The 27263-nt window shown below is 36.8% G+C and overlaps 1 protein-coding gene across 1 annotated transcript in view; it reads left to right on the top strand.

Annotated features, from left to right (window-relative positions):
• CDC73 (cell division cycle 73) overlaps positions 1 to 27263 on the top strand; it is a 113888-nt gene that overhangs the window by 26704 nt on the left and 59921 nt on the right. The window contains exons 9-10 of the mRNA XM_075710888.1: positions 999 to 1077; positions 12620 to 12684. Of these exons, the coding sequence (XP_075567003.1) occupies positions 999 to 1077; positions 12620 to 12684 (144 nt within the window). The remainder of the gene's footprint in view (positions 1 to 998; positions 1078 to 12619; positions 12685 to 27263) is intronic.

Below are 27263 nucleotides of genomic sequence, written 5' to 3' on the forward strand. Positions count from 1 at the left end.
CGACATCCTGCATCTATTTGCAAAAAATGTATTAGATGAGACTGCTGCCATTTCAAACAAAATGTTTTGCTGTTTTTCTGACAGATAGGCTAGCAAATGTTTAAGAATCTGGAACATGACTCATGAGTGGGAACAGCTTGAACCAGCTTTCTTTTGCCTGTAATAAATCAGGAGGACAGACTTAGAGCTTTATTGTTTAAGTCTATCTAGGTGTTAAACAGGATTTGTTTTGCATTGTGGTGTTTACTATTGAGTTCTATTAAACCTAATATATTCTTGAACTCAGTGGCAGTCTGCTATAAAAGCTATTTAATCATACTTGGATTTGTTTTAGCTGCTACTGCATTTAACAAAGAACTAGATTTAAATAGCAAGATGAATTCTAACATTTAAATATTTGCTTTTTGTTGAATTTTGTAAATTGTGCACAGGACTATTCAAATGTCCCATTCAGAATAGTTGTGAATACATACCTAAGACATCCACAAAAAAGATTGAATTAGTATTTATTGTGCCTCCTAGATTCATGCTTTTTTAAACCTTTTTCCCCACAATGCCTTTTTTTCCTCCAAATCTGTTTTTATTCTGTAGTTTTAGCAGAATTTTAGCTTAATCAGGCTCGCAAGGAACATTTTGTGTGTGTGGCTGAAGGCTTAATCATGAGTTGTCAGTTGACAGGTTTTTTCCCCCGCTAAGTCTTGAGATACTAAAAAAACTCAGTGATTTCATACTTACAGAATTGAGGTAATGTAGTTTGTTACTGCTACTTCAGTTTTGCCTCAGGTTGTTGTCATTGCTTTCAGTGTGTACTTCTATGCTCTGTTTCTGTAAGACTGTAAGTGGATGTTGAAGGAAAGCATATCAGAAGTTTTCAAATGCATTGAAACTCCTACAAAAGTGAACTAGTTTTATACTTGTGAGCAGTTCCACTTTATGAAGTTCAAAAACCATCAAATATCTTTTAATATGTTTTACAAATCTTATTTAACCTGTTTTAGGATCCCACTTTACGAAATAAGCAACCTATTCCAGCTGCCTACAACAGATACGATCAGGAAAGATTCAAAGGCAAAGAGGGTAAGTTGATTTTACTGCTTCTTTCAAAATAAAAAAAAAATGCAAAATGAAACTGACAAGTTATAAAGTTTAGGTAAGGGGATTTTCTGTGTCATTACTTTTAAAACCTAAGAAAAGACCAAAAAAAAAAGCTGTAACTATGCCTAAAGATAGCTTTTCACAGTAATAAAGTTTAAAAATATTATTTATTAGAAATGATTTCTAGGTCTTAGGAAGCAAACTGAAATCTTAAAGCCAGAACTTCTTGAGGGGAAAAAAAATGAATTACTGGTCTGGGGAAGGTCATATGCAATTAATAAAAAAAGCAGAACTGCAAATATGACTGTCCAGTGCATAAAATGAAATAGATTGCCTGTCCTCAAACAATCACAATTACCTTATAAGTTGCTTCCAGTAATTACAAGTAAATATTACTAGCTTGTTATGTCTCTTTAAATTACAAAAAAAAATAACAGCAGTGCAAAATATTAGCTCCCTTCTTGAAAGAAGATGGAAATCTACAATATTTAAGAATTCTCACTTTTTTTAAAACAGGGTGGAAGGTTGAACTTGAGTGATGATTTGTCTTTCTAACTCAAAATTTTTCTTCTGTCCCTCCTGCTTTTTTTAATCTTCTGTTTTAGTACCAGTTCTAGTTATTTCATGTTTGTGTCTTGTGTGTTTTTATTTTGCAAATCTTGTGTTTGTTGTGGTTGGATGTTTTTGTGTTTTTTGCAGAGGGCAAGGCAAATTTTGTTACTCTTCTGAGTTGCCTCTTCCTTCCAGTTCTCAAACAAAATCATTGTCTTCTTTAATGAAACTTCCTATGCATGCTTCTAAGGACTTTCTTTTCTGGCTGCAAGAACTTACATCCTGTTAAATGCCATTTTAAACTGTAGCTGAGCAATTCAGCTTGCATCTTTTAGAGTATTTGGCTTTGTCCAAGTTAGTACCATTTTTTGTTCAGGGAAACTGGGGAACATTCATATGCTATGTATGTGAAATCTCAGATTTTGTGGAAGTGCTGTACTGTAGCTGATGGTGTTCAATTTCATATTGAAATGACATGATTGTTTTTGCTATATAAATAAATAAAAAGCAAGAGTGTGTCACATTACTACTTGGATATTCAGCTTTGATTGTAACTGGAGAAAGAAAAGCATAAAATATAACACCAAGGAGAATTTCATGCTGTAAGAAATTTGTGAAGGTTATGTTTTCCATGCACCTCATGCTGGATAATGTACAAGAATTTCAGAATCTCACTGTAGCCATCTCTGAAGTTTTTTGTTTTTTGGTTTTGTTTTTTTAAAAAAAGCTTTGTAAATATGTACTTACATGTGAATACATCCTTTAGGTTTATGGGGTTTTGTGTGTGTGTGAAACTGTAGGAAATTTGGTCAAATATTCTATTATATCCTCTTGAAGTCTATTCCCTGTTGGCCTCAATATACTTTTATTTCAGTGCAGTGGTTTTTATTTACTACTGCTCATTGACAATTGCATGGGGGATAGGAGAAAAAAAACAAAGCAGGATATTTGCTGGCTTTTTCAGCGTTGAAAAATGATCTACAAATAGCATCCATGAAGAATTCATTGTTATAATAAGAGCCAAGGGAATTTGGGAAAGAACGGAAGAAAAAAAAAATAAAACCAAACCAACCATGAATATTTTTACTACTACTTCTTCAGTTTGCCTCTGATAATATTTTAAATCTTCAAGACTTGCCTATTTGCCAAGTAGTTTTTTCCTTTTACTCCTGTTTCCTATTAAGAGTTAATTAAGAGTTAATAAATACCTATACTGGACAGTATGAAATAAAAGGTGGAGAAAGAAATTAATGGACAAGCATAACAGTTCAAATGTACCAATGCATATAATTCATTGTGGACTCTATGACAAGAAGAAACTGAGGTAAAGGAATGGTCTGTGTCCTTCTGGATGACAAATTACGTAGTTCTAGTAAGCAACCCATGTAGGCAATGTCTGTACTAAACAGGTGAATGTGTTTTATGCTTTTACTGCATGTGTGTGGTTCAAGAGGGAACAGAAAATAACAGGTTTTGCGTGGCAGGAAAAAAGAGCCCAGAAGAGTTTGAGCAGCTCACCAGCGGGTGTTTAATGTGGAAATTTCTGAGCATAAATCAAAGAAGAGATTAAATGATTGCTAGGGGAAAAAAAGAAATGTTTCTGCCTATAATTAGTAATGGTGAAAAATCCATTTGTATGTTATGCGATTCTGAGAATGTGGTCTTGGGGTTTCCGTCAGTGCTGAAATGGACTGGTCTGTGGCTCTTGTTCCATTTGACAGGTTTGTTTGTGATCTGGTGGTTATGAAATGCCTGAAATGGTCATGTTCTACCTGGGTAGTTATCATTATCATTCTGCTTCTTTCTAGGACATGTTTATGTGCCTTAACATTTCAGTTTCTTATATTTGGTTTAGTCACATACGGAGTTAATTTTGTGTTTCAGTTTTCTAGGTGTATTTAAAGAAATACGTAGTTTAAGAATAGCACTAGTGTAACACCAGGTTAGATAAGTGTAGAATAGCATTGAAAATACAAATTAGGTCTTTGAAAGAATGCATTTCAAATACAAGATTGACTTATAAAGGTACTGATACAGCATTTATGGAAGTTGCGTAGAATTAGTAATTAGCATCTGGATTTCTTAGGAGAGGACCTAGAGATATTTGAGATCTTCCTCAGCTACAAATTAACTTTAGAAAGTAACAGGTGATCTTATTTACTTCTGGGGTATTCTATTATAAAGCTGTAACTTTAAAATTTTAGTCTAACTGAAACTCACAGTGCAGGTAGTTTTCAAAAGCCATAATTAGCCATAAACGTTTTCCTATGCCATTCAACACTGGTAATGTGATTTGCTTAAAACTGAACTATGCATATCACTTGCAACTGTATCACAAGTGAACTCATTCCTTAAAGGATGTTTTAATCTAATTGCCCTCAAAATTCAGTTGTGGCTCGCAAATATTCAGTACAGAAGTGAGATTGCAAGCAGAAATAGATATCAATAAAAGTAAAATAAGGCATTTTTTGTTCCTTAAAGACTTTTTTTTTTACAGTCAATCTAGTAAGAACTTGGAATTACATGTGTTTATGGAAAGCTTGCAGTATTGGGGATTTTGGGAAGGAAGTATGAAGGAAAGGAAGGATGATTATTTAAGTTCTAGGTATAATAACTTGCAGGTTTTATACCATTGTATCCATGTTTGTTAGTAATGATGGACAACCCCTGAGATAAAGTTGAACCCTATAGATTTGTGTGATTCTGAAGGGTTTCCACATCTTACGGTATATGACTGTGCATGTGGTTGGCTAGAGATACTGGAAGGGAGGACTGTGTGATGCATGTAACAATGTGTGTAGTGGTGATTGTGGCTAAAGATTGAAACAAAGCCAAGGGAGGCAATGTCTGTGAGCTTTTGTCTTAGTGTCGCACCTGTTTGCTCATTCCTCAGGTGTTGAGACTATAGGAAGGATTCACAGTAGTCCTCTTCTAGGTGCATCATGATTGTGGCTTGTTGTCTATCTGCAGTTTGATATAATACTAGAGTATTCCTGAAGATTTAAAGTTTAGGCAGCAGACTAAACTGTTTTTTCTTTGAATGTTTGTGTGGTTTAATACAGAAGTTTTCCACTAACAGTCTTCTTGGAATAAACCATTCAAAGCTCATAGCGCTAAGATAGTAAATTTAGGAATTTTAATGCAAGATGCATTAAGTAAACTGCTGAGTTGCAGCCAAATTTCTCTGCTTCTTGTGTTGGATCATTATTTCTGAGGCAGTGTATCAGGATGCCTCTCTGGTTGGCTTAAAATCTTCATGCCAACTGGGACAGGCTTTGCTGCTAGAATGGTTTAGATTGCTTTAATAGTAGATGTGAGGAGGGGTGGTAATTGTAAGGTACTATTCTTGAAGAGCAAATAATCAGTTACACCTGCAGTCAGTGGAACTGCTTATGCAGCCCTGACTCAGTAGTTGGTAGCTTTCTCTCAAATAAATCTTTCCTTTGACATTCTTAAAGTTCTGTGATATATGCCATAGAAAATGTGTTAGAATGTCTCTTGCAGTAGGACTCGTCTGTCCTAGATATTTCCACAGTGGAAGAACATGTTACTTGGCAGTGCACTCATCATGCTGAACTGTTCAAATGGTTTTGAGGTGAGGAGGTGAATGCCCTGCAATTATTTTTCTTGACTGCTGTTTCCTTCCTGTTGGTTTTGTTTCTTTCATGCTGGCAGTCAGCGATGGTATTCTCTCCAACAACATAGAGCTCCATTCTGTGCTAAACTTTGCCTACTTTTCCCTTTTGTAGTTTTATTCCTTTCCTTCATATTACTACCTTTAGCTTTTTTTTACACTTTATTGATGTCATTTGTTAATGTGTATCTTTACTAGTGGTATTTCATTTATGCCACAGACCATCTTGTTCAAACTACAGTCTATCATATCTTCTTGAGCAACATAATTTTTTAAATCCTTCTCAGGATTTAAAAGTACTGTGCCCAAATGTCATTTGATGCTTAGGAAGTGTCATGAATATGATTTTTTTACATGGCTTTGGTTTAGCAGCAATTTAGGATTTATTAGTATTTTTGAGATCACAAAATTAGGTTGTATAATTCTTAACAGCACTTAAGCATCAGCCAATTTAACAGAGCGATTCAATGGAATTTGTTCCAATCAAAACAGCGACTTAGTTAAAGATTTGAGGATGGCAAGGGTCATCTGAAACTTACAGCAGGCTTGTACACACAGATGGGGTTTAAATCAAATTGCACACACATGCAGACAGACCAACAAACAGCTCTAAATCAAATTGCATGTGCAGACAGACAAACAGTTCTGAATGAAATTGCATGCACGCACACACACACAGGTTAACCTGTGATTAAAATTTCCCTTTTTGTGAGTTTCATGAATTACTCACTTTTACATGCTGGCATTCAACGGGTGGTCTGCGAACCTCACGAAATCTACCCTGAGAGGCATCCCAGCTCAGGGGGAGATACTGGGTCACGCAGCCCACTGCAGTCCCAAAGAGCTTGAAAGGTCTCCCTTTTGGATCTCTATTTATAGGATCTTGAGATGATTGGCTTTGGTCAGTATTTTACATTCTGGCCACAATTTGTGCCCAGTCATTCTGGTATACGATTCAGGCAGCAGATGGCCCAGGTGTGGCCAGGGAGTCTCTGATGCCCAAGTCACTGCACTTATGACCAAGATAACAGCACAATGGGGCTTATCCTGAGATCTTGGAGTGGCCCAGGGGGCTGTGTCACCACAGGAAGGTATCTCATCCTCTCCTGTGTGCCTGCATATCTGATATTTAAATACATACATATTTATTGATGTGTATGGTTTGCAGCTCAGCCCATGATACACTGCAACCTTGAGCTGATGTGATTGTTCTGTAGGACATTCTAGGTAGTAAACTGGTTTGGATGCTATACCTTGGTTTTTTTCCCCATTTTTTTTGGGTGGCTTTACCTGAGATCTTCCTTTTCATATGCTTGTTTCTTCAGTAATTCCAGAGTGTGAAATAGTGCTGGATGATAATCTTGAAGATTTAACATTTTCTTGACCCATTGAGTGCATCTCTCAGTTTAGGTAGCAAAGTAAAGTTTCTCTGTGCTTCTCCAAGTGTTGGGTCTTTAAGATGTGTTCCAGGAGTGGTGGTGTTGCTTGCCTGCTATTGTTGTCAAGGTTTCAACATAGCAGAAGCCAATTGTTACTTTAAAAAAAAAAAAAAAAAAAAAAACCAACCAAAACCAAACCCCAAATCAACCAAAAAACCTTTTAGTCCCACTTGGTGTAAATTGGAGAGCGGCTTGCTGTACAGCCATGTGATTTCATTCCATAAGGGTGAAAAGAATATTGTTTACCACATCCAACTGTTTCCTTCAGGAAAGCTTACTGTTGTGTTCCTGCTATTGTAATTTTATGTTTGAATTATTCTTGTAATTGTGTTGGATTTTCAAACATAGCTGCAGTTTTTCAGAAGCATGTCTAGCTTTCAATGTCATAAGTGTTAAGCCTGTGCAACAGAGAAAAAACTTGAGAAACTTGAGGTAACTCTGGACCATAAAATTTTTTTCTTTCCTACACATCAAGAAAGTTTCTTTTAAATTGTGTGATTTCCATTCACACAACGAGAATAGGAGAACTGGTAGCAGGAGATCCAGAGTTCTGAAACTTGGCGGTTGTGTTAGACTTTATTTATTGCATTGCTTTTTAAGGTTATAGGGGTTTGCTTTTTTTACTAGCAGAGAATATGTGCAAGGGATTCACATCTGGAAAAAGATTGCAGTCTCTCTGTATTTTCTGGCTTGGTGTGATCAAGTAGTTTGATAACTTTCAGTACTGTACATTCACTTCAGTGCTGGAAAACATACACAGATTCATACTGCAACCTTTTTTTATTCATACTGTGAGAAACTTTTAGGAATTTGGTGTTAATTACTTGTAAGTTTATTACAGAACTGTTATATATGAACTGTGCAGAGAATTTTGTAAACTAATTGGAGTAGCTTGGAAATTTAGGTGTGAAACTTAACTTGTTAGGGTATAGTACTGAAAAGCAGTGCTCAGTAAACTCTTATGTAGAATGAAATTTGGTGTCAGTGATTTAATTACCATGGGTGTGAAGTGGGGTAGTGAATCATTTCCAGGCAGTCTGCAGAGCTGTTGCTATCTGGGGTTTGAAGAGTACACAGCTGAAAAAAGAAGTGGTTATTCAATCTTATTCATCCACAATTCAAACAAAGTCTTTAACTGGAGCTCTTCAGTGTTTCAGAGATATGCTCCTTTGTTCTGTTTCTGTTTGCCTAGACTTCCTTCCAGTAATTCAGGTTAATTTGAGTCTTTTTAAAGCTGTTGTTCTTTTGGTAATGTGTGAGTGCTCAAGTTGCACCTGGATTGGATGGCTAGAGCTGCAGCAGGTGCAGAATCAAAATGCAGTGTGACCTAGATTGATGTAGAACAGTGGGCTTTAAGCAAATGGAAGGCACTTTGAGCATTAATACTCATATGCAAGGAAATGGAACATATGCCCAAATGGTGATGTAGAATATAATCGGTCCAATAAGCTGATGCATTAGTGTGCATATTTTCATTTCCTGGTCTAATCTTTTAAATGAGAAGAGGCAGTCAGATTGATGCATGGTGATGCTAGATAGGTAACGAGTGATGAACCTCACTAGAAAAGTGAATGGTTCTTTTGACAGTCTTTAGGTCATTGAACTGTGAAATTGTGATCATAATATATGCAATGACTGGAGAAGAAAAGGTAGTCTTAATGTTAAGTGATGATAGTTTGTTTTTGAAGCATTAGAATTGATTATTCAGTACTAGTTATTGTGTTTAGTCTCTAAAGACATAGTTTTTAAGGCATTTGTTGATGTCAGTGTTTTTAACAATGCTTATGTGTTTATAAAACTGATTATATTTGGCAAACAGAAAAAGTTGCAACACAGTTTGTCACAATACATTAATGTTGGGCTTTCTTTGCATTCTTTACTCCTTAGTGGTAGACCTGCATTTAAAGTATTTAATATGGACTGCTTTTTGCCTAAAGGAAATGTGTATGATAATTTTGTTGTAATTTTATTGAAAAATCCCAATGTATTGAAGATTCTCAAGTAGGTTTTTTCAACAGTTGTTCTGCATCTAATTCCAAGTTTAAAAACAAGGGTCCGAAGTCTTGCCATAATGATATTTTATGGAAAGGGCTCTTTTCTTCTTAAGTACCCTTTTCTTAGTAGATGGCTTATTTTATCTGTTCCTTCTATTACCATCAGTGAAGCTGTGATGTTGAAACTGGAGTTGCAAACTAATTCTTGGCCAGGCATTAATATTTCATCTCTGTGCTGGTGCCCAACTCAGCTGGTTTGGGAGGGAGGGGAGAAACATATTGCTTTTGTGTTCTTAGAGGGTATGGTACAGCATTTATGCTGATGTATGCTGGGGGCATGTCCCCTGGTGTTCCCGGTTGCTCTGTGTTCTGCTTCTCTTTACTGTGGCCTGTGGGTCCTCTTGCATCCCAGGTCTGCTTTTAAGCGGCTGCATCAGGGTCAGCCACTGCCTTTGGAGAATGCTCTGGAGGAAGTGCCTCTCTACTTTCTAGCCTGGTCCTTGATTGTCTTTTACAACCAGCTGCATTAACCTGGCTAAGACCCTCAGCAATTTTTGAAGTGGGAATGCAGCTATAACTATGGAATCCCTGACTTGGAAGTATTTGTTTTCTGCTTTGCACAGGCTATATACAGAGAGTGGAACTGAAGGTACTACTGTATGTGGCCAAGTGTACAAATTATTGAGACCGTATAAAAGGTACAAAAGTGCAAGTGGCAGGGCTCTTGCTTGTAGCAGTGTTTATTTCTGTAAAAAAAGTGAGTGGCTGACTGGTAGAGTATCACATGGTGAATGTGAGAGGATCAGGTCAAAAAAGCTATATTCTGAGAAAAGCGTCCGTGCTGTTACCAGTTAAAGGAGGGTTGCTGTGGTTATTTGGAAGCTGGCAATGCTTCACTCTCCTTCACCAGTTGCTTGAGAGTTTGAGGCAGGAAATTAGAGAGCTTCAAAATTTGAGAGCAGTTTCTGAGGTGGCTTCTTCTACTCATCCCACGCTGCCTGCAGGTAGCAGACCCTGGGGTCTGCAGTAGACCTTGTAGTGGCTGCAGTAACTGTTTGCAAGAATGTAAGTAGGTACCTACATTCTACTTTGACCATTTAGCATCTCTTAGATTTACATTAGTAAGGAAAAGTACTATGCTATTATTTACAGAAATTTTTTTTATTATTTACTACCTGAGTCACTGTTAAATAGCATTGGAAGGCCTGTGTAGCTGCTGGAAATGCTCAGCAGGCAAGAATGCCCACTCTAATGCTTGAGGCGATAGGTGGCTCTTTAGAATCCTAGTTGTTTGCTGTTTCTGCTAGAGGAAGGGTCAGCACGAGGCTGGGAGGAGGAAGCTGGTGAGAGCCAGAGCCTCTGTTTAGTGGCTCTTGTGGCTCATTAAATGAACCAGGACACATTTTATGAGGGACTTGGGGAGACTTTTGCAAAAGTCTCCCCAACTGACGGTTGAGTAGAGGATTGTTCCTTGCTGGGTCCCTCTCTCCCCTTTGATTTACTTTCCAACTGTGCTGCTGGCTCTGTGGACCTTTATTCCCCTTGAAATGCTGATGGAGACTTGGGTTAGGGTGTTTTAATTAATTCAGAAGGAATGCAGAGTTTTATTAGGGACAGAGTAGAAAGAGTCCAGTGGAAAGAAATAACTGAAACAGGGAACAAACATATAGAATTCATTCCAGAACCAGGATTTGTGCTGAGAGGAAAGGAACTGTGGCAGGCCAGGCATGACAGGGGATGCTGCTTTGCTGATCTTGTTAAGGGGTGGCTGTATTCTTTGGAGTTTGGGAAGAACACCTGGTTGAAATAGTTGGAAATTCTCTATGTCACAGGCAAGAGGAACCCATAATAGGTCAGCCTGGAAAGGGGAAAGGTTCCTCTGTTGGTGACCTTCTGAAATTCACAAACAACTGCCAGCCTAGATTATACACCTCTGATTTATGTCACTTCAGGCCAGCAAAAAGCATCTCTTCAACTTAGGGGAGCTCTACCAACTATTCTGCAAGGGTTCAGGCATCACATGAGATATTAATATGCTCCTTGCCCAGAAACAGTGGCCTTTAGTCACAGAGAAAGCTATTATCCATGGAAGTGTCAATCAGATGCAGCTTCACTATCTTCAGCTCAAGTTCAGCTGTATGAGCCCTGAGCTAAGACTCAATGCATAATTACATCTTGGGGTTGGGGGGAAAAGGCAGTAGGGCAATATAAATTTAAAGGGAAGCTAGGCTTCTTTTTCTTTTTTTTTTTTTTTTTTTTTTAGGAGAGAAGATTGCATTTATGTTTGTACCTGCATTTTGCTTTCTCAGAATCAACTCTGTGTAGTTCAGAAATGTTAAATCTGGCAGAATGGGAGGGTGGCCTTGAGAAGCCAAGATGAAGTGTGGAGCTGAGGTGACTTTGTGTAAAACAAAACATGGTGGGTAAAACTAGGCCTCTCCACTTGGTAGTTGGTGGTAGGTCTGGAAGCGTAAGCGAGGGGGGAAAGGTAAAACCAAAACCCAAAAGTGTTCAGAAAGTAGATACCTATCTCTGTGGTGAGAGGAGTATGATCAGTTTTCAACTCTTGAGTATCTTTTTCTAGGTGCTGGAGAGTTATTAAATCTGGGAAACTTTTCTGCCTCATTTCCTACAAGTGTCTGATAATCTTTCTCATCTAAGGAAGAAAGAATGAGCAACCACAGATGCTTCCCAGAGCATCTGCATTGTTTTCAAGGTTGTCTGGGTTTCAATTTAAGTTAATTTACTCATGATAAGAGCAAGAAGCTCTAACAGTCTTGAAAATCTAATATTTTTCTTGGACTTTCTGTAGATTCAGGTATGAGCATTACTTTGATTCTGCATTATTTTTGGTCTGTTATGTTTTTGTGCTGATGCATTGTGTGAATGTAGTGTAATAAATGGCAATAATCTTCCAATTCCCAATAGCAACACAGTATTAGTTACCTTTACTTTATTTTACTTCAACTAAGTCTAGTTGAAATAGCCCAAAAGTTGCTTAGGTGTAGACAAATGCTTGCATATCAAATGTTTGATTGGTGATTATCTTGCCACTTTAAAGTATGAATTAATTGGGTGGTTGGTTGACAGGGTCAGTTGACAGTACATGCACAAGGACAGGGAATTTACAAAAAGAAAAAGCTTTTCTTGCAAGTCCTGGTGGCAATATTCTGGAGCTGACTTTGATCTTAGAGCACTGAGAATAGGAGGACAGAGAAGGAATATTGAAAAGCAAACAGGCTAGTGGCAGCAGGTTTAGTCACTGAGCACTTGCAGGCTTCTGGCACTTAGCATAAATTCAGTCTGATTAAAACTACTAAAACAAACCAACCAACCCTTTATCACCTTTAGTCTGGTAATGTGAATTTATGCAGATTCTATCCTCTGTATCTTATGACAATGACACTGTTGCCCTTCTGCCCTCCAGAAGTGAATTTATCACATTAAGTGGCCACAGTTTTATAGTCAGCATGTAAACTGATTTCTTATTAAGTATATTTTTCCATTATTACAACTACAAGTCGAATATGTTGCATTATAATGCATTCTGGGAATATGAGGTACTTCTCCATTTTTTAGTGAAGAGACTGCATGCATGTTGTAACGTATTCTCACAAAGATTTAAATTTATATCCTTTCTGTGGAGTGGTTTGAATGATTCTGTGCAGTAGGGAAAGCTTGCTCTGGTTACAGAAAGCAGAAATGCCAAATGGTCCTCTGTCTAAAGAAAACACAGGTTTCCTAATTACTAACCCAGTTTTGTATTGTGAACAGGACCTAAACCACTACCAATAGCAAGATGCATTCTTTGCAAAAATAATTTCAAAGATATTTCCAGTGTTGTCCATTTTGACATGGCGTACTTATGTTCATAATGATTTACAAGGACTTCTTTTCCTTTGCAGAAACGGAAGGCTTTAAAATTGATACCATGGGAACCTATCATGGAATGACTCTGAAGTCTGTAACGGTGAGCTAGAAGTCTTTTCTTAAATATGTTTTCTAGAAATGATAGTGTACCTATATATATATAGTCAGCCTGGCCTAGGCTTTGGAAGGTCACTTTGGTTGTACTAACAGAATTGATGAAAGTTCTTCTCTGTGAAAAGATAAAACATGTTTTGATTTGGCCTGCGCATTTTGGATATCTTTGCTTAAGGGATTTGTCTGCAGTAAAAAGGTGTGCTGGGAAGGCTTTGCTGGCAGGTTCTTCCTGTGGAGGTGCAGCCTTTTTTTTGCTCGACTGTACAAAGATGCCCAGATTTTTGCTAGCCTTATGTATGTCTATGAAGGACATCTTTCGTAATCATAAATGATAAAACTATACTCACAAAACTGAAATAATAAAACTAGGTTTTGGAGTATCACTCTGTTTCCTACTCTGCATTTTATAAAAATAAATTTGTTTAGTGGTGGAAGAATTTGGCCTCTGAACTTCTGAAGCATTCTAGCCTAGTGAGCTGGTTGTCTTTTGTATGACTTTACAATGCTGTCAGCGGGAATGCTACGTACACAGATGAGAGAGAGACCCTCAAACAGATTTCCTTTTTTTTTTTTTTGCTAATATTTGTCTGCTTTTGTGGAAGTGGGTTGAATACTCTCAAACAAATGCTGTTTTGATCTGCTGGTAAGTAGGACAGATGCTACAAAACCAATGTAGAGCCCTCATTAAAGTTTTTGCCATCTGCATACCTGTATAAATCTGATGAATAGACAGCAGTAAACACTCTCCTAAATCTATGCACTACTCCTAGTTTGCACTCCTAATTTGAACGTAAAATAGTATCTTAAATGTAAATTTATTAAAAACATTTAGAACTTCTTCTTGTTTGATAAAAGTTCTTGCCCAAGTGTTCCAACGTCCTCTGGACCTAAAATACTTAAAAGGGGAAGGGGATACTTTAAGGAAGGAATTGACTTAGCTCTAAACAGTATTGTTTCTAGAATAATTCAGAAATGGGTTGGGTGAAGGAAGGAAATAACCCATTATGTCCAAAGATTTGTTCTTGAACCTTGTATGAATTTAGGGCTGCTTTATGAGGGATCGACCAGTGTTGTTATACCAAACTCAGGCTTCTGTGGTATAATATATCTGTTTCAAGTGGTAGTGACTTGAAATGATGTAGTAAATGATTTAGTAAACAGGTTCTGTTTAAATTGTGCTGTGGGGAGCAAAAAGAAAGAAAGGGGCGGGGGGGGGGGGGAAGGCAAGATTATAGTAAAGTAGAAATGTTGAAATGTTTTAAGCTTGGCAGTATAAAAACTGTAAAAGTGAAGGGATGCACAATAGCTCTAAAATTTATATTCTTTTTTTAAAGTTCATTAAAAAATAATTAAGGTTTTCTAGTTCTAGGAATCCTAGCTCACATATTCAGCATACTACCTAGAGTACTGAGGTAGAGTTATTAAACTGTCCTTGCTGGTTCTTCAATTAAGAAAGAAAATGTAACAGATATTAAATTACTAGTAAATCTTTTTGCAACATAAACTAGAATTTTTTGAAATAACTATTTAAGGGGTATTGCATGACTGCACATAAAGCATCATCTGGCATCGTGAGAAACTCCATCTGTCACAGCATTTTTCTAAGAAAGAACTTGTAAGGGATTTCTGGAGCCTTATTTTCTGGACTATTAAAAAGGCGCCCTAAATGTTTAGCTCATTCATAAATTGTGGGTGACACACTGACATTGTTTCAGATGGGGGAGAAATAAATCAGTTAATTATGTGGCACAGAAATGTTCATCTGTTTTTGTCTAAACTTTGTCATAGTGATGGACCACATAGTGCTAACCCATAATCTTCAGATCATTGTTTTGTATAGAATACTTAATCTCCTACCAGTTAGTAAATTTCATATTATGCTTTTCCTCAGTTTTTTTGTGGTTTGTTCCTATTTTTTATGCTAGACAAAACTAGGGAGGAAATGGGAAAGTAATTTCTTCCCCTAGAGGTTTAATGAAAAAGTACATTATATTCATTGGCTAAATCATAGGAATTTGGAGGATAGCACTGGAATTGCATTCTACCTGCATGATGTCATCTGCTATCCTCAAAATATTCGTATAATCCCAACTCATCAAATGTTTCAAAGGAGTTGAAGTGTTAGGTAGCTCTTTGTTAGTCTCTGTATTCAAACTTCAGATCTCTGATTTCCAGATGAATGGTGAAATTTGAAAGGTTCATTTTTATGTCATTGTTCTCCTTGACTTAGGTAGCTCCTTGGTTTCTTCTATGGTGTTTGTTTCCATTAATGTATTTATAGAGAGCAGTCGTATTCTCATATTCTCATATTCTCCTGTTTTGCTTGGCTAAACAAGTCTTATTGTGAAATAAGCTTTCAGTTCCTGTGTGAGTTTTCTGTCTCTAGCTATTCCAGTTAGAATCATCTTATTTTTGAGCATGAAGTACTAAAATTTCATGGAATCTTCTGAGTAAGATCTCACCGATAGTTTGTAGAAAGGCATTAAGAATTTCTTACTGCTTCTCTAATTGTAAATATTGCCTTGAGATGGATGAATTATGTATTTTACTTTATCTTTGTTCTTTATCACTTTTTCATACCTTCTTATTTTTTCCTCTTGTTTCCACTTTGGTTATGAGTCGCATGTTGGAAGAAATTGTTTACCCAAGTGTGGTGGTTCATTTGAGTGTTTAACGTTACTGGTAATACTACCTACCCGACTTTTGTTCTCTCTGTGTTATATTGATTCCTTTGGCTTCCTTGTCACACATTGTCCTTTATTTTCTTTGTCTGGACGAGACTGTTTTGGTTAGTCTTCTCTTTGAAAGGTTGATGGAGCCATTAGCTTCCAAAAGTTTTGATCTTGTTAGCAATTGGAAAAAAACTTTGTAGATGTATGCTTATTACCTGGAGTGTAAACCGTGACCCACTGCCTGGAGTTGCCCACCTGCTTCTCTTGTAAAATTTGTAAGAAGCTTTTATTTGTTTTGTGTTTATATTCACTGCATGTCTTCCACTTGCACTCTGCCTTATTGTAATTCTCTTTAATGATTTTTATGAAATGTGCAAAATTTCTGTTTTGTGTTTGTTCTTGCTGAAATGTGAGTTGTCCTAGATGCTTGTTCTTTTAAACAGCAAACCAAAAAACTTCTGCATCTTGACTGCTTTCTTTTCATCGGTGATGTTGGAAACTTTCTTAGCATTCAAAATTTGTGCCAGAACAGATGGTGAATGGTGGGCTTTTTCTGAAGTAATGTCAGCTAAAATAGCTTGTGCTGCTGGCAGTTCTTCCTTGTAACAGGGTTTTTGCTTAATTGGCATACTTACTTTCTCTTAGGAAGAATTGACTTATTCAATGAATTTTTATTGTGAAGGAATGATTCCATTATTCTGGACATGGAATTGTTTACAACAGGACATCTTCCTCAGAAGCCTTTTTTTAATACGTGTGGCACCTTCTATTTGCCTGGATTGATGATGTTTTGGAAACGAGTAAGCTAGTGGTGGTAGCTTATGCTCTCTAGTTACCCAGCAGTTCATGTTGCAAATTGTGCAGCATGATTTTCAGAAACCCACAGGTCTACCTGCAGGCTTCACTTCAAAGCATAATCCCCTGTAGAGCAGGGCAATTTCTGGTTTTTAAGTAGGAATGTTTACTGTTTCAGATGGATCAGATAAGAGCTATGGAAGATATGTTAGTATTTTTGTACCACACAGGGTGTGAGAGAAGGCTAAGAGAGACTTTTAAACTGATACCCTCAACATGTTCTTTCTTACCTTGTGTAAATTGGACATGTTCAGGGTATTAGCCTTCTGCTTTTCTAAAGAGAAATGTTAACTTGGAGTCTAAGCCAGTATCTAGTGGAAGCCTAGAAAGTGGGCCTGACCTTTTATTTGTAATGAAATGGAATTTTGGACTGCTGGTTTCTGTAACTAGGCTATGTGAAGTATTTAACTGTTACTATAGCTTGAGATGCCAAGATCAGAACAAACTAGCTATCTGCACCAATGTCAGGATACGGGAGAAGTTGCTTGTTCCCTGAGTGCCTAATACTAAACTGTATCCTCTTGCAAGCTGAGGGCATGCTTTGTACTGACCACATGCATGTGCGAATAATAATTGTTTCTCCATGACAATAATAGTCACGGTGATGCTGGTTTTACTCATCTTTGTGTTTTTTCTTAAGTTTTCATGACTTTAATATGAAAGAAAGGAATAGAGTGATAGCTTGTGGAGTTCTGTGCAATGATTTCCTCTGAGTTCTGAGAGTCCTGAGCGGTCGTGAGCTACGATTCAGTGTGGTTATAAACTTAGGTGCAAGCAAATAAGATCTGCATAGTACTGCAGTAGGGCCTTGTAGAAATTACTTTGCTGCCTTTCCTAATTGCTAGAAAGCTCTCCTGGTTTTAACTTCTGATTTCTTTAAGTATTCATGGTGGCTGAAACTCAGAAGCTTCCTTTGTCTTTTGGTTTTGCTACTAGTAATGGAATCTGTCATTGATCATCTGCACTCACAAACAGACAGAACTACTGTTGGTGTTTCTTCCTCTCACTGTTAGTAAACAGGTGGATACAACAGCTCTTGTAGGTATTGAGATGATATCCTTAGCAGATAGTTTGAGGCTACACTTGAAGAATCAGGATCATTAGTGAGGGTTTCAGTTGAGGCACTTCGCTTGTAGCAAACTCAAATGCAAATTTCTGCAGTGTATTCAAACATGTAAGCTTTATCTCTAATAAGAAAGTCTATGTAAGTTTTCAGTGCTTCTGAGTTCAGTGATAATGTTTTTCCTACAAATTAACAAAAGTAACATCCATCTTTCCAGTGTAAACTGCCAGGCTTTACAACAATCTCTCAGTTGTAAAATTACCCCGAGTAAGCATATGAGACTACCAGTAATTAAAGAAAATACATTATATTTCAGTCAAAACAAATACACTCCATTAGTCCAAGCAGAAGACAACTAATAAAAAAAAGGGGGTCCTTATGTAAGCCACAGTACAGTCAGGCTTAATTTTAGAAGAATTGGAAGACTAGTGCAGCACCTCTGCAAGGTCAGCAGCATTTTTATCAGTTTGTGGTCAGTATTGGATTTTGAGCATTAACTAATTAAAGGATGTTGCTGTTATTGCCCCCAAAATCTTTTGAGTATGGTATAGTTTCAGTGGTGTTATTATTTTAACAGAGAGATTGTTTAACCTCTGTGTATTTTCAAAGGATTAGTGTGTAGTAGAATGAAGGGAAATGCTAAGTTTCTGGCAGCTTAAAGAGTAGGCCATTGGAGAGGAAGCATGTTGCAGAAGTAATCAACATGGTGTATGCACATATTTTATATAAAAGACTTTGGATAATTGATATGCTTCTGTGTAAGTAGGTAAATCCGTGAGATCTTTTTTTAATTTATCATGAGGAATTAAGATTGTGATTCAGTGTGAAAACTTGAAATGACTTTTCAGAAGCATTTGGTGGAATTGGACATTGTCTCTCAATACACAGATAAATAACACCTTTAAAAAATAAAAAATTAATATGTCTCAAATATTTGATAGGAGAGATAACTGCTTATTCACATGTCACCAGTTTTCTGTGTCATGTCCTAATCATTAAAGTATTTGAGAGCAGTGGTATTGAGGGAGGAGTCAACAAAACAACAGACTCTTTGAAAGCGTTTGAAATGGGCTCTGAAGCGGAGTGTAATTTTCGTGCAGTCTGCGCATAAGCTGGTCATTATTCTTGACATGAGTGTAACACTAGCCTGCCTGCGTCCCGCTCCACGGGCTGAGCAGCATTCTGTGAACTCTCTGTGTGCATACTGTTCAGTTTTTAACCATTAGGAGGAGGTCAGGAAAACTGTAATAATTGTCTATTAGAAGAGTGTTCCATAGGTGATGCTGGAGGTAGAGACTTCTGTTCTCATTGGATTTGTAAACTTTTTTCATGTTAAGTATATTTATCTATAACTGTAATTCAGACATAACTATGAGGCTCTTGGTCCATGAGGGTTAAGGGCTAGGACATGACTACTAGCTCAAAAAATCCTTGAGCTAGAGAAATGGGTGTTTCCACAGAATTGTCTGCTAGTAACCTTACACTGCTTTGGGGTAACACACTAGAAGGCCTTGTGTGTCCATATTACTCTAATGGAGTGGATGAAATGCAACTAAGTTTCCTGAGAAGTATTACTCTATTTTATATTTAAGGTCCACACAGCAATTTCAGTGGTTGGCATTTCATTGCCCCAGTTGTGTTTCAAACATTAAATAAATTACTCCCTGTTAAAGAGTTTTAGCGTAAATAGACAAGCTGATACAGACCAGGGAAAATCACATACAAATGCTGCTTTCAGGAAAATGTGTTAGGTTGAACAATGCTGCACTTGTTTTCTCTGTGATTGTAAATCATGTACATCTGTGCCTAGATATCTTGCTGTTGTACTTCATTATACAATAGAACTGCCTGTTTTGTTCCTCACAATAGGTTTTATTTTATTTTGAGACTAAGAACTGCAAATTCAAGAAAAGAAGTGGATGTTGTATAATCAGTCACACATCTGGAAGTTAGGCATTGCTATGTTGCCCAGTATGCTACTAAATGAAAGAGGGCGCAAGACCTGGAGCCATCTTCCTTTGTTACTGAATGAACGTGTCTGAAGTCACTGTTCTATGTACAACTCGATTGTGTCAGTGTGCTAAGTGTGCTTGTGGCATGCCTGTCAGGTCCTTGAGTGGTTTAAATGGAGAAGTGCTAAGTATGAGAGTCCAGAGTATTTCTGAGTATACATTGAAGTGGAGCTTTAGGCACCCAGGGAGCTTTACTTACAAAAGCTTGAGCGCCTTAAAAATTCTTGGTATGAATTTTAAGATGACTTGCTAGACCTGTCTTGACCTAAAGCTGAATGATAAGAGTTTATTTGCTAGCCATATGGGTGTCCCTCGAGAAACTCATCTGCCATGTATACTGTGCTTTAGGACTCAGACCCTTTACGAATGGTTCAGGAGTCACTCTCATCTGGAAACATGACCCCAAATAAAAATGTCTAGGAAACTTCATTTGTGTTCTTTGAATTGGATGTCCACTGTTCTGCTTGAATCCTATATAGGTGCTTAGATTAATTTGTGTTTCTCAGGTCTTAAGATTTATGTGTAATATCTGTTAATGAAAGTTTAAGGGCATTGCTCAATGATACCAGCTGAACTTGAGCTACAGATTTTTATACTTTGTCCTAATTGTTCTGAACAATCAAACACCATGTGCTTCGCACAGTGTATATGTTAAAACAATGATGTCAACATATTTTCCTCTACAAATTGTCTCCAAACATCTACTGAATATGTAATAGCTGCATCTTCAACTGACAGTTTGTCGTCAAATTTCTTCTAATGGGGAAAGAACAACTTGGCTATTATGTAGTGTTGTAATTTATTCACAACTATTGAAGGCGGGATAAAGGTCTTACAGACCCAGTAGAAATGAGCATGTGACAGATGGGCGACCAGAAGGTAGTTTACTTTAACATCCCTTCTTCTCCCTGCAAGTTTATACACATTTGCCAAAATAATCACATGGGTAGCCATCCGGTTGTCTTTGAATAAGAGTTTTAACAAAGTTTTGAAGGTTTCTAACACACTTTACAATTCATGATACAGTAACTAAATCCAAGTTACAATTCAAGTATTTAATGATCAGCTGAGTCATTTATGTAACTAGTGTGAGATGACTGAGTCAGTATTTCCTTCTCTGTTCAGTTGTTGAGATTATATCATTGTCATTAGGCCATGTGACACTTTTACTACTTGGTTATTTGTTCTTAATGGAGTAAGATACAATTCATTATTTGTGGAAACAAGTTTTCTGCTTGGAGTACTTGCTTACATGTAACTTAGCGTCATAGTCATATGTTTTTCTGAGCTTGGAAAGTAGAATAGCTTGATTGTTACCCTAGCAGCATCCATAGGAACATACCTCAAAGCCCAGTCTCACGTACATCTCACTCATGCTACTTACTACTACTTAGTTAAGCCAGGGCAAATTCTCCTTTACGAGGTTTGGGGTTTTTTTTATAAGTTCTGTACTTATTGTCGAGGACCTCTTTGAACATCCTTATGGACTGTTGTTTCAATTTGTGGACTTTGTTCTGGAGTTGCTATTTTAAAGGTCCACCTCCTTTCCTTCTTGCAGTTGTGGGTTTGTTTTGTGTTTTCTGTCATGTCCCGTGTGCACCCCCCTCCCACCCCCCCCCCACCCCCGCTGAACTCTCAGTACATGGCTGTTACCTTCTGGTTGGATTCAAACAGTATCTCAGTGTGGCAGACTTTCTTCACCGGTGTACAGTTATTACAAGAGTGTGTTATAAGTGGGTGTTCTTTAGTTCTTGCGTCAGATTGTGTAATGCAAAGATAGTATTTTCTAAGCACATCAAACCTGCAGAGCTCAGAATTGAGACAGATCTCTGGAGGCAAATATTAATGAAATGCTAAGGTAAGAACCCTGGTTCTCAGTCTTTTGGGGGACGGATTATAAGAGATGGCATTCAGCACTATTTCAACGTAGGGCAACATCACTAATGAGAAGGTCCAGTTAGAATAGCAATTCCTTCTTGCACCATTTAAGAAGGTAATTGATTAAGGCTGAGTATATTTTGGTCTCTAACTTTGCGATTTTATTGTTCCATCTAAATCCAGGTGTTAATCTGCCTGTGTCTTTTATACAGCCACATGCTGTTGTTGAATCTGTATCCTTACTTCCATGATGTTTAAATGTGTTTTATCTTTGATAGGACAATCTATAGGCAAAGTCCTGGTTTACTCAGGTTTGCTGCTGGTGGTACTAGATACAGTCTGTTTCAGCGTAGGCTTTCTTGTCAGGTAAATGACTGTAAAGACTATATAATGAACTCTGCATTAGTTATGGCTCACTCAACTAGCATTTAGGCAATACTGATCGTACCTTCTGGAATATACCTGTGATTGCGATCTGCTGAGCTGCCATCTGGAGCTATATTTATGTTTTCACTGAGCAATATGCTATTGCAGAAACTACTTGCATCACTGCTGCTGGAAGGGTGGTTCTTTGGTCTTTATTCATTTAAAACTCTCTTTAAAGAGGCACTGCTCAGCTAAGCTAAGTGAGTTAAGGGGTGACCTGCATATGTGTGAAAGTACATGTAGGTAAGTGTTGAAAGTTGTATTATCTGTTTTAGTTTTCATTCACCACTTCCTGTTTTGCCCCTCTTTATTCCCAAAAGGATTGTGGGATTTTCTGGATGGTTTTGGTTTGGGGGTTTTCTGAGTCACAGGAACCTCATATATATATATATATATATAGGGCTTGAGACTTAATGCTGAATATACTGATCGGGTAAAAACACACGTCTGGCTTCTAATCTTTGAGTCAATAAATGTATAGTGTGAATGCAGATTTCTTTGAGAGAAAACATTCTGATTTTCTTTTAAAGTGTAAAAGTGATTCTCAGATTTTTTTTTGCTACTATATGAACATATTAATTTTCAGTACTTACTATTTCAAATAATGAAGGTTTGTCCAATGTACTTAAAAGGACAAATTTATCTAAAGCAGTTTGAAAGACATTGATAAATAATTAGAGAACAACTGTTTTTTTACAAATACATATTTTGATTGGCTAGGGTATAAACCTTTTGGTTAGACTTCATACAACATGGATACTAATAAAGCATGTTTTTATTTCACAATGCCATTGCATTTGGCAGACTAAGTTTTAGGAAGTTGAACTATTTAGTTGGTTTGCTGCTTTAGGAGACTTAGGATGTATTAATGGAATTAAAATATCTTGGGTTTTTGGCTCTTTGAGGTTAAATGCAGGCAACACTTTCCCTCCATAAAGGTGTGTGAGTGGGTTTTATGCATAAGCAACAGATATGCTTGTAAAATTCAGTTAAAGTGTGAAGCAAAATTTTGTGTGACTAAGCAAAGTGATGCGATGATGTGATAAGATTGTGGTTAACTGTTGGTCTAGTTGCTGTAAATTCATAGTACTTTTAATTTAGAATATTTTTTTTTAAATTCTGGGTTTCTTCATAGGGAATTAAAGTAATGTATTTTTCCCTCTATAATCACCTAAGTCTCTCTTCCACCTAAGTGGGTATCTACTCATACCCTCCCTTGACCTGAAGGAAGTGCAGTTGATAGAGATGTTTGCTTTTGGGTGGCTTGGTGCTGCCATTTTGAGGAGACAGAGAAAAAGCACTGCCTGCTGTTCCCTCCTTGGGAGTGGTAATCTGAGGGTTTCATTTCCCTGGCCAGCAATTTTCATAAAAATTGACAAAGGCAATAACTCTTCTACAGGTTTTATTGAAATTGGAAAGTAGGTTTAAAACATACTGTGGAAGAAGGGAGGGAATGTTACTGTAGTAGGCTGCTAACAAATGTGTTTCCCGGAGTGGGGGGTGGGAGAACAACCTCTCCTTTTACTTTCGAATAAGGAGACTTGAGGGTGTATCATGCAGCAGTATTCATCAGTCCTACTTACTAGTTATCTTAGGAGCAGTTGATGTAAATCAGGCAAACAGATTGCAATATTACTGAAATTAAAATGGAATCTAGTTGTCATTAAAAAGATAACCTGCCTGATTAATTGTGTTTTATTGTGGTTACTAAGTAAAACAAAAGACTCTGGATGGAGACAGCTTTATAAGGCATTAAGCCAAGTATTTTGTAGCTAATAATATATACAATATATTATAATACACACAATATATACAGCTACCTCATATTGGTCTATAAAATCCATTCTGTTTTAGGATGACATCATATACTGTAACAAACCACTGATTTTATAGTAGTTTTCACATGTATAATTAGGTCTGGAAAATAATGTCATGAAAAACCTTCCAAAAATATCTGGACATGAACAGCAGGTGAAATGCAGATTAAAGTAGTAAAATACATATTAGAATACTAAATGGATCATAATGCTATCTTAGAAATTAAAATCTAAAGGGACTGTGGACTGTCTGGTGTAATGTTACATCTGGTTTTGAAGGGTAGTTTTATAGTTGGCTTTGAACATGTAAATCAACTTCCTTGTTCATACTTGAAATCTTTTGAAAATTGTATTTACTTGTTTGTTACAGTTGCCATTCAGACTAATGAAAGAATAGCCTAATCGGGTGGTTTGCTCACCTTTGTTTGGAGGTACTGAATATTTAATAAGGGTAACTTTCATATGCATATTATTGTACTGTGTAACAAAACCACATATTCAGTATGTTTCTTGTATTCCTTCCCCTGGCAGTTCTCATCAAGACTCTTAATGTCCTTTTATTTTCTTCTCTGGAAAGCTGCCTGTAGTTGGCTTGTATTATCGAACAGTGTGAATTGTAATTCTTTCAAATATGAATGTAGGTATTAGATCCTTTTAAACAATGAGTACTGTAACAATAATCCATGTGCAGGGAACATTTTATAGATGGAAATTTACAATACACAGAAAATATTTTCAAGTACTATTTTATCACTCCTTTATATGGAGCTGAGAGGAAAAGAATATAAAAAGATAATAAGTATTCAACATCCTCCAGGTTAAGATGAAGAACATATTAAATTTGAACAGTAGTTACTAGTATACTAATATTTTGAAAGTTCTCAGTTATGAATAAGAATCATACCTTTAAGGAAATAATGTAACTTTTTCTGATGCCTCTCATAAGTAGAATGAAAATGATTGATAAACGTGACATTTAATATTTGACAAACTTCAAGGAGTTTCTGCCTTATGTTCAGTAAAGTGATGTTTCTTTAGTGGAGCCATATTTAAACTATATTAAAATGCACAGAGATATATTGATACTTCATAAATGTGGCATAACTAAAGAATGTTCACAGCTTTGAGAAATACGATTTTTTTTTTTAAACAAAAGACTCACTTTGGCTCAAGTAGGCTTGGCCAGTTTCCTCTTTTACCACATTCCCCAGAAGGAAGCTAAATTAATTCTGTCCATAAGAAGATTAAAAGCTGATGGGGGTGGGCAGATGTTTTCTTTTCTCAAGGGTGAAGGAAGTAGAATAAGGTTCTCTGGCAAGTCTGAAGATGATGGGGGAAAAATGTTTTGCTTCTAGTTAAATTGCAGAAAGGCATTTATGCCTGGTTTTATTTTGTTAGTTCACTGTAACACTGATCTGTAATGAATTTGTTATACTTCAGTGTAAATTTAGGTATTACTGTGAATTGTATTTTACTTTTTAATTCTTTGTTTTTCACTGTAAAATATTTAAAACTTTGAACTTTTCTACATAGAAGGGTATATGCTTATCTAAATCTGCGTTCAGTTAGTTTTCAGTTCTTTTGATATTTTAATTTTTTTTTCCTGTTGATAAAGCCCTGGCTGAAGTCATGCTTACTCCTTATTACCAAGCTGCTGTAGGAGAGACTCATGGTAGACCCTGGGTGCTTTCTAGCAGTATTCACAGGCGTTCTCTCTTTGATATAAACTGATTCTTAAACACTGTAGCCTGTCTTCCAGCTGTTGTAGCCTCCACCCTGCTGCTGGCCTGAGAGCTGTTTAATAGTTTTAAGTTCACAAGTTATCTGCCTTTTTCAGCATCAGATCTTCCTGGATTCCCACCTTGTTTAGGGGTTTTGTGACAAATAAATAGACTTCTGTAAGTGCCTTTGCACTCACACATATGTTAATCAAAGAAAAATAATTGTGTGTAGCTTTGGGGGGCTGGGGAGGGGAACCCCCTGCCCTGTGTCTGAAATGTGACCTTTTTTCTTCCTGGTAGCCTTTGAGTCTCAGTCAGTGCTCTTCAGGGACTCAAGGTTCTTCTGGAACTTCCTCCCAGCCTTCTCTTGTAGCTGCGGAGCTCCCCAATACAGGATTTATTTTAAAGGGTTAAAATCTTAAAGTTATTTTTAATTTGTAATTAAACACCTCAGGTCTTTCCAGGGTGAAGCTGTTGCCACCTGAGCATGGCTAGGAGTCATCAGGAAGTTAGTCTTCAACAGTCGTCTCCATTTTCCTGTTAAAGAAGTGCTTCATAGTTCTGCCATTCAGAAACAACCTTTTCTCCTTAATACAAAGGATGATGCAATCTAATATGGCAATATACAAGTATTCCTTAAGGCTATATCTAGATCAAGGCACTCAAGTAAATTAAAGCAAATTGCCAAAGTGTACAACATCAACATTCATAAGTTACAATGCATTAAATTGCCATTGGCTGGTGATGTCTTTAGGAATAAAATTAGTTAACTGTAGTTTAATTTCCTTGGTTTACAGTGAGTGAAGGCCAGTTTACTACTGCAATAGAAAATTCATGTGGGAATTTAATGCATTTAAATTAATATGCTTTGACTTCTCACCTTTACTTGAATCTTTATAAACCTTTAGATCATTGGTTAGTGCATTAAGTTTGGGAGCAGCTTCCCTGGGCTGTCCTATGCATTTCCTGCTTCTCTTGTTGCTGAGGTCCCATTTCTTAGTGCTGTGTGCATGTTCACTCCTAGCTCACATAGGATTACAGATTTGATCTGAATCAGAGCCACAAATAAAATTAAACTATTGCTCTCCAGTCCAGGTAGTAATGGCTAGATTATATAGAACTACAACTGTATTTATTAACTAGCCTGTAAAGACTGTACATTTTTCCAGCATGCAGCGTTCAAGATCATCTGGATTTCATGTAAATTCAGTACCTTTCAAAATTTTCATAATGCAGTTCTGGGCATATTAAAAAAAAAAAAAAAAAAGGTTGCAGAGGTCTTTTTAACTTCAGGTTTTATTTTGCTGGGCAAACCCAAGGGTAGTTGGTTTTGCTTTCAGTTTTACATAGCATGTTTGGGTTCTTTAAGGTGAGAATGGAATAGGAAATTAAATTGCTGTGGATGTTTCATAGAGTGACTGTTTATTTTAGGGCATAGTCACTCCTTTCACACTTTACTTAATTGTCATTACACAAGGAAAAACACTAATTTCCATTACTTCAACTGATCAATTGAAGCCTACTACTTAAAATTCATCCTCTCACTTACTTACATGAGCTGCTTAGGGCAGAATATTTTCTCTTACAATTTCTTTGGTGCTTGCCCTGCCTCCATATTTCCCCAGAAGTGTGGCTTTCCTTGGTTTTGCATCTTTTATCTCTCTTTAATAGAAAGAGATGCACTAAGTGTCTCAGTTTTAAAAGTTTAGATTAATGGACAGTAATTACAAAGTATTTCTACTGTTTTTTTGATATTTTTCATTTAACATAGTTAACAGCAGCACAGTAAATTTATTGATAATTTCAACTCTTATGCTGCATATAGGGATTTGGTATAGACTCAGATTAAAACATCGGTATGGTTTAATCTGTACAGGTGAGTTTCTGTGTTCTAACCTTACAGTTTTCAGTAAATGGGGAAAATTGGGTAGCATTTCTGTGAATTGTTGGATAAAATTTATCAACTGTTCAGGGAGGTCTTAATCAACATTTATTTGTACTTACTGGATTTTTTTTAAGTCTGCATTTGTACATTGGCAAACCATTGAAACAAGTCAATTTGATTTTTGTCATCATTTGTCATCTGATGCCACTGTTAAGTGAAGAGTTGGTCTGCAATCT

The sequence above is a fragment of the Pelecanus crispus genome, chromosome 5 (assembly GCF_030463565.1).
Source record: "Pelecanus crispus isolate bPelCri1 chromosome 5, bPelCri1.pri, whole genome shotgun sequence".
NCBI classification, from domain to species: Eukaryota; Metazoa; Chordata; class Aves; order Pelecaniformes; family Pelecanidae; genus Pelecanus; species Pelecanus crispus.